The sequence below is a fragment of the Salvelinus fontinalis genome, unplaced genomic scaffold (genome assembly GCF_029448725.1).
Source record: "Salvelinus fontinalis isolate EN_2023a unplaced genomic scaffold, ASM2944872v1 scaffold_0066, whole genome shotgun sequence".
Taxonomy (NCBI): domain Eukaryota; kingdom Metazoa; phylum Chordata; class Actinopteri; order Salmoniformes; family Salmonidae; genus Salvelinus; species Salvelinus fontinalis.
This window is the reverse complement of record NW_026600275.1, coordinates 363,225-370,155: the sequence shown is the minus strand read 5'-3', so window position 1 is coordinate 370,155 and position 6,931 is coordinate 363,225. Positions and strand designations below refer to the sequence as shown.

The 6,931-nt window shown below is 43.7% G+C and overlaps 1 protein-coding gene across 3 annotated transcripts in view; it reads left to right on the top strand.

Annotated features, from left to right (window-relative positions):
- The first annotated feature begins 1,601 nt into the window (after positions 1-1,601).
- Positions 1,602-6,931, top strand: part of LOC129842811 (serine/threonine-protein kinase B-raf-like) — a 63,272-nt gene continuing 57,942 nt past the window's right edge. For 2 of the 3 annotated variants that reach the window (XM_055911467.1, XM_055911465.1), the window contains exon 1: positions 1,605-1,801. In XM_055911467.1, the coding sequence (XP_055767442.1) occupies positions 1,646-1,801 (156 nt within the window). In that variant the 5' untranslated portion in view covers positions 1,605-1,645. Of the gene's footprint in view, positions 1,802-6,931 lie in introns of all 3 variants that reach the window. The other variant, XM_055911466.1, reaches the window with a different exon arrangement.

The following is a 6,931-nucleotide window of genomic DNA, read 5'->3' as shown; positions in this document are numbered from 1 at the left end:
CTACCATCACCATTACTACTACAGTACTATACCACCACTACCACTACCATCACCATTACTACTACAGTACTATACCACCACAACCATCATCATTACTACTACAGTACTATACCACCACTACCACTACCATCATCATTACTACTACAGTACTATACCACCACAACCATCACCATTACTACTACAGTACTATACCACCACCACCATCATCATTACTACTACAGTACTATACCACCACTACCACAACCATCATCATTACTACTACAGTACTATACCACCACTACCACTACCATCATCATTACTACTACAGTACTATACCACCACAACCATCACCATTACTACTACAGTACTATACCACCACCACCATCATCATTACTACTACAGTACTATACCACCACTACCACTACCATCATCATTACTACTACAGTACTACTACCACCACTACCATCGTGAATTATTCAGTGTCTCTCAGGCTATGGCAGGCAAATACATATTTGGCTGCAATAGGAGCCGTTGCTCCTTCACCTATGAGCGTTTGTTGTTTTTCCTCTGGGTTTAATAAGATCAAATGTGGAATAAATGTAGTAATTTTTGTGAATAATGAATCTCTTGGTGAGGATTATATTTCTCCCAGTAAAGGAGAAAGTGTATCTCTGTTTCTACCTGCCCTGTCATTGCAGTGACCACATACACGCTCCTCTTTGGGTAGCCATGTCTTTTTTATGTCTGCCGGTTTCTATTGCCAATCGGTGGTCACTCAGTCTGTACTTGGTAAGGATCTGTCTCTGCTTCGTATCTCTGACAGAGTAGAGATAATCAATTCAGTTTCAATTTAAGGTGGTTTATTGGCATGGTAAACACATGTTTACATCGCCAAAGCAAGTGAAATAGATAATAAACAAAAGTGAAATAAACAATAAAAAATGTACAGTAAACATTACACTCACAAAAGTTCAAAAATAATAAATACATTTCAAATGTCATATTATGTATATATACACAGTGTTGTACCGATGTGTAAATAGTTAAAGTACAAAAAAGGGAAAATAAATAAACATAAATATAGGTTGTATTTACAATGGTGTTTGTTCGTCACTGGTTACCCTTTTCTTGTGGCTACGTTTGTCTCCATATAAATACTCCTCGCTTAGTGGACGAAACAACGCCACCTGCTGGAGGAGACAGATTTTGGGCCAAATTTACCCCTCTTGTTTCGCCTTTTTCCGCTCTGGTCTAGCTGAGATTTTACCTACTGGAGTTCAAATCTCAGCTAGAGTTTGGTTTGCATGTCTGTGTATGTTGGTAGACCTACAAAGGTTGGTGCTATACATTTTTTGTGGTAAACGTTTTTTTGTATTTCTTGCTTTTTATTTCGCAGGTGCACTTGATGCAGTTGTATTGGACCAGCTACTAATCAGTAAGCAAAATCATGAGGTCACTGAAACAAATTAAATACTCGTCATTGACATAATAAAACAATATAAATAGTCACTGACACAGAAAGGAGGAAAGTGGTACCCTAATTTCCTCGTGTACCCCCAAACCATCACATCCCAGTGCTTTACTAGCCAGCTACATTTCTTGAATCTGTCTCCCCCTCCCGTCTCCTCTCCTCGATTATTTTCCACTCAGTTGCTCGCAGTTTAAAATGGCGGCGTTGACTAACGCCGAGTCCCCACCGCCCGTCTTCAACGGTGACACGATGGACCGAGACCCGGAGCGGGAACGGGGACTGGAGGAGCTGGGAGCCTGCCTGGACCCAGCCTGTTCGGTGGGGATCCCGGAATGTCCGCAGGACGAGGAGGTATGGACCGGGGGACGGGGGTAAAGCTGGGCATGGTGAGACGGGGGTACCGAGTGGAGGTTGCTGGATGGGGATCTTTAGGAAACACCGGCTGTAATATGGATCGTGGGGATGCATTGCAGGGGGCGAGATGATGCACTAAAATGGAAATGATTTCCATCACTAACGTGTCCTTCGTCCTCTTTGCATTTACCGTTATTCCCTAAGGTGCATTTTGCGTTAGACTACATTGATCAAGTTATATTTGTGTTATAGTCCGCTGACGGCAATGTTTATTTAAGGCCTGCCTATATTTCATTTGCTTTTCGAGTTTTTTTTTCTCTCCAGCAGGTCTCTCTCTCTCTCTTTCTCTCTCTCTCTGCGGTGGCTGCTGCATCCAGCTCTCTGTTCGCTAGCTGGCACCGGCTGGCCTCAACCATCTACCGCGTACTGTTTGATAATGCCTCGTTTTATATCGATATAGCTAACTGACAAACTTATTTATATTTATAAACCATTCATCAGGGATTTACGGTTTTCTTCAATTCGATGCAGAGAACCCCTTCGTGGGCTGTCGACGGGAGCTGATATGTCGGTGCAAAGATCGGCTTTGTTTTGGTTGATAAAATGTACATTATTTTACAATATAAATCATTGATATGGAGGTTCATGCAGAATTATTAGCGCACGAATTGTAATAATCATACGCTAGCTAGGCCTCTTCCATCATCATGGCTAAAATGATATGCTCCTAGCTAACGTTACATTTATGTAAAGTTAAACCACATTTCTCAACAGCTATTTTCAAAAATATTTTTTGCTTTCAATGCAAGAAGCCTTGTATTGAAGACATTAAAATAAAGAACATCATGCAACAGTCAAAGGGTATTTTGTGAATGACATATCAGGATTATCCAATAGACCATAAAATAAAATGATGCCAACATCACAATTGCATCATATTGTATTTATTAGTCAAATAGAAAAAGCTGTAAGTTGTGCAAAGAGCCAAACCAAAATCCTCATCAATTCCCTGGCAGTTTTACTTTGGGACCTTGACTAACCTGCTGTTGATACTAGTGGTTTCTCTGGTTACAGTAGAACTCATAAACCAATTCACCTGGAATCCAGGTAATTAGATAAATTAGTAGGCCTAATTAGTCAGATTTTTTTAAAGGTATACTGAGGTAGCTCAATTTTCTCTTTCCCAAAAGTGCTTGACTGATGTTATTGTATGCCTTCTCAATAAATACAATATCTTTGTTGAAATTTTGTCTGCGCGGGATATCTGCAAATCTTCAGGATATCTTCCAAGCTGAGTGAATATTGTTGTCCCCCATTCAGCAGTCAATAAAATCAAACAGAATTCAAATAGAATGCACATAATCAAACAGAATTCAAATAGAATGCACATAGAATCAAATAGAATGGACATAGAATCAAACAGAATTCAAATAGAATGCACATAATCAAACAGAATTCAAATAGAATGCACATAGAATCAAATAGAATGCACATAGAATCAAACATATTTCAAATAGAATGCACATAGAATCAAACAGAATTCAAATAGAACAGTTAGTAGTAGCCAAAGTTCTAGAGCCTGTAGTATTTTTTGAAACCTCCAGCTTGGGGCAGGATGTGTCCATGCTCGCAGTTTAAACGTTCATACGTGCATAATCCAGGCGCAAAAATTACTGTCTTACCTCAATTAGCCACAGAATTTGAATTTGAAAGCAACAGTATTTCTGGAACCGGTGTCCCCCCCCCCCCCCCCACGTCAGCTAGCCTCCAAGCAATTTGATTTCTAGCCAATGAGCTTCAGCCCCTCGTCATTTGAGTGACAACGAATCAAGATGCGGAGTGGCGAGAGGAATGACAGTGGTGCACATATCTGTTCCGATGTGACGTAGGACGCTATTGGCTAGTGAGCGCTACTTTCAGAACTACTGGCTAAAGAGTACCGGAGAATATCTTTAATGGTCATAGAATCAGAGAATGTCATTGAATTTGAAAAGTACCGGAGAATCTCTTTAATGGTCATAGAATCAGAGAATGTCATTGAATTTGAAAAGTACCGGAGAATCTCTCTTTAATGGTCATAGAATCAGAGAATGTCATTGAATTTGAAAAGTACCGGAGAATCTCTCTTTAATGGTTATAGAATCAGAGAATGTCATTGAATTTGAATTCTATAATTTTTGATCACAAGTCATATTGCAACCAAAACAGTAAAAACATTGTCCAGACTGAGACCAAACAGCATTAAGAGTCCAGAGGTCTCACATCCACCTGCCCCAGATAAGAACATGATGTGCGCACTTGGAGTTATTTTCATGAAACGGTACTCTGCGGTTTCACGTTTCTATCCACAGTTTTTATGCGAGTGGTCATACCGTATTTAACGTGGGAGTTTCTCCCGTTCTTCTCTGCAGATCCTCTCAAGCTCTGTCAGGTTGGATGGGTAGCATCACTGCACAGCTATTTTCAGGTCTCTCCAGAGATGTTTGATCGGGTTCAAGTCCGGACTCTGGCTGGGCCACTCAAGGTCATTTAGAGACTTGTCCCGAAGCCACTCCTGCGTTGTCTTGTCTGTGTGCTTAGGGTCGTTGTCCTGTTGGAAGGTGAACCTTTGCCCCAGTCTGAGCACTCTGGAGCAGGTTTTCATCAAGGATCTCTCTGTACTTTGCTCCGTTCATCTTTCCCTTGATCCTGACTAGTCTCCCAGGCCCTGCCGCTGAAAAACATCCCCACAGCATGATGCTGCCACCACCATGCTTCACCGTAGGGATGGTGCCAGGTTTCCTCCAGACGTGACGCTTGGCATTCAGGCCAAAGAGTTCAATCTTGGTTTCATCAGACCAGAGAATCTTGTTTCTCATAGTCTGAGAGTCCTTCAAGTGCCTGTTTGGCAAACTCCAAGCGGGCTGTCATATGCCTTTTACCGAGGAGTGGCTTCCGTCTGGCCACTCTACCATAAAGGCCTGATTGGTGGAGTGCTGCAGAGATGGTTGTCCTTCTGGAAGGTTCTCCCATCTCCACAGAGGAACGCTGGAGCTCTGTCAGAGTGACCATCGGGTTCTTGGTCACCTCCCTGACCAAGGCCCTTCTCCCCCGATTGCTCAGTTTGGCCGGGCGGCCAGCTCTATGAAGAGTCTTGGTGGTTCCAAACTTCTTCCATTTTAAGAATGATGGAGGGCACTTGGGGACCTTCAATGCTGCAGACATTTTTTGGTTCCCTTCCCCAGATCTGTACCTCGATACAATCCTGTCTCAGAGCTTTACGGACAATTCCTTCGACCTCATGGCTTGGTTTTAGCTCTGACATGCATTGTCAACTGTTGGACCATATATATAGACAGGTGTGTGCCTTTTCAAATCATGTCCAATCAATTGAATTTACCACAGGTGGACTCCAAGTTGTAGAAACTTCTCAAGGATGATCAATGGAAACAGGATGCACCTGAGCTCATTTTCAAGTCTCATAACAAAGAGCCTGAATACTTATGTTAATAAGCTATTTCTGTTTTGTTTTTAATACATTTCTAAAAACCTGTTTTGGCTTTGTCATCATGGGGTATTGTGTGTAGATTGCTGAGTATTTTATTTATTTAAATCGATTTTAGAATAAGGCTGTAACGTAACAAAATGTGGAAAAAGTCAAGGTGTCCTAGTACTTTCCCGAAGTCACTTATATACATATATATAAATTAATTTGTGCTCATAAAGAATGTGTACGGTACTCAAACCATTCAAGATTGATCAGAGTATCAATATGTAGCTTACGATCCTTTTGATCCTTTTCAATGACACCTCTAAAATGCTAGAAAGGATTTGGTTTTTGGCTTTTCAAGACGGCCCTAATGTCCAATCAAGTCATGTTCTGAGTATCTGAGGGCAACGGAGGGCCTTGTCTTCATTCTAGGCCTACTCTCTGGATGTACAGACGCTTCCATGCATTTAACCAGTGACGGGGAAGGTTGGTGTGACTGGTTATTTTAGGATCCATGGCCCACGGTAGAGACACTGGTTTATGAAGCATTTTCTCACATTGAACACGTTTATTAACTGAAGGGCTCTGAAGAGGAATTGGTTTGTTATGGTGGTATTACTATCTATACAAAGACGAGTGTTGCATGCATAGGCATTTTATCCGGTGGTTGTCGTGTGAAAGACATGGCTGAGGTTGGAGAGGAGGCTGACCCCCACTCTCCCAGGGTGGAGAGGAGGCTGACCCCCACTCTCCCAGGGTGGAGAGGAGGCTGACCCCCACTCTCTCCCAGGGCGGAGAGGAGACTGACCCCCACTCTCTCCCAGGGCGGAGAGGAGGCTGACCCCCACTCTCCCAGGGTGGAGAGGAGACTGACCCCCACTCTCTCCCAGGGTGGAGAGGAGGCTGACCCCCACTCTCTCCCAGGGCGGAGAGGAGACTGACCCCCCCCCCCCCCCCACTCTCTCCCAGGGCGGAGAGGAGACTGACCCCCCCCACTCTCTCCCAGGGCGGAGAGGAGACTGACCCCCCCCCCACTCTCTCCCAGGGCGGAGAGGAGACTGACCCCCCCCACTCTCTCCCAGGGAGGAGAGGAGACTGACCCCCGCTCTCTCCCAGGGCAGAGAGGAGACTGACCCCCCCCCCGCTCTCTCCCAGGGCGGAGAGGAGACTGACCCACCCCCCCCGCTCTCTCCCAGGGCGGAGAGGAGACTGACCCCCCCCCCCCCCGCTCTCTCCCAGGGCGGAGAGGAGACTGACCCTGGCCATGACCCCACTCTTTTGACAGTCAGTTGTGTAATGATTTGTATTTTAATGTTGACCGTCGGTTGTGTAATGATTTGTATTTTAATGTTGACCGTCAGTTGGGTAATGATTTGTATTTTAATGTTGACCGTCGGTTGTGTAATGATCTGTATTTTAATGTTGACCGTCAGTTGGGTAATGATCTGTATTTTAATGTTGACCGTCAGTTGTGTAATGATCTGTATTTTAATGTTGACCGTCGGTTGTGTAATGATTTGTATTTTAATGTTGACAGTCAGTTGTGTAATGATCTGTATGTTAATGTTGACCGTCGGTTATGAAGCCGGACGCAGTGAAGAGTAACACCAACAGCTTAGTCTTCCTCTACTAGTGTCTAATGGCTGCTTCCAAAACGG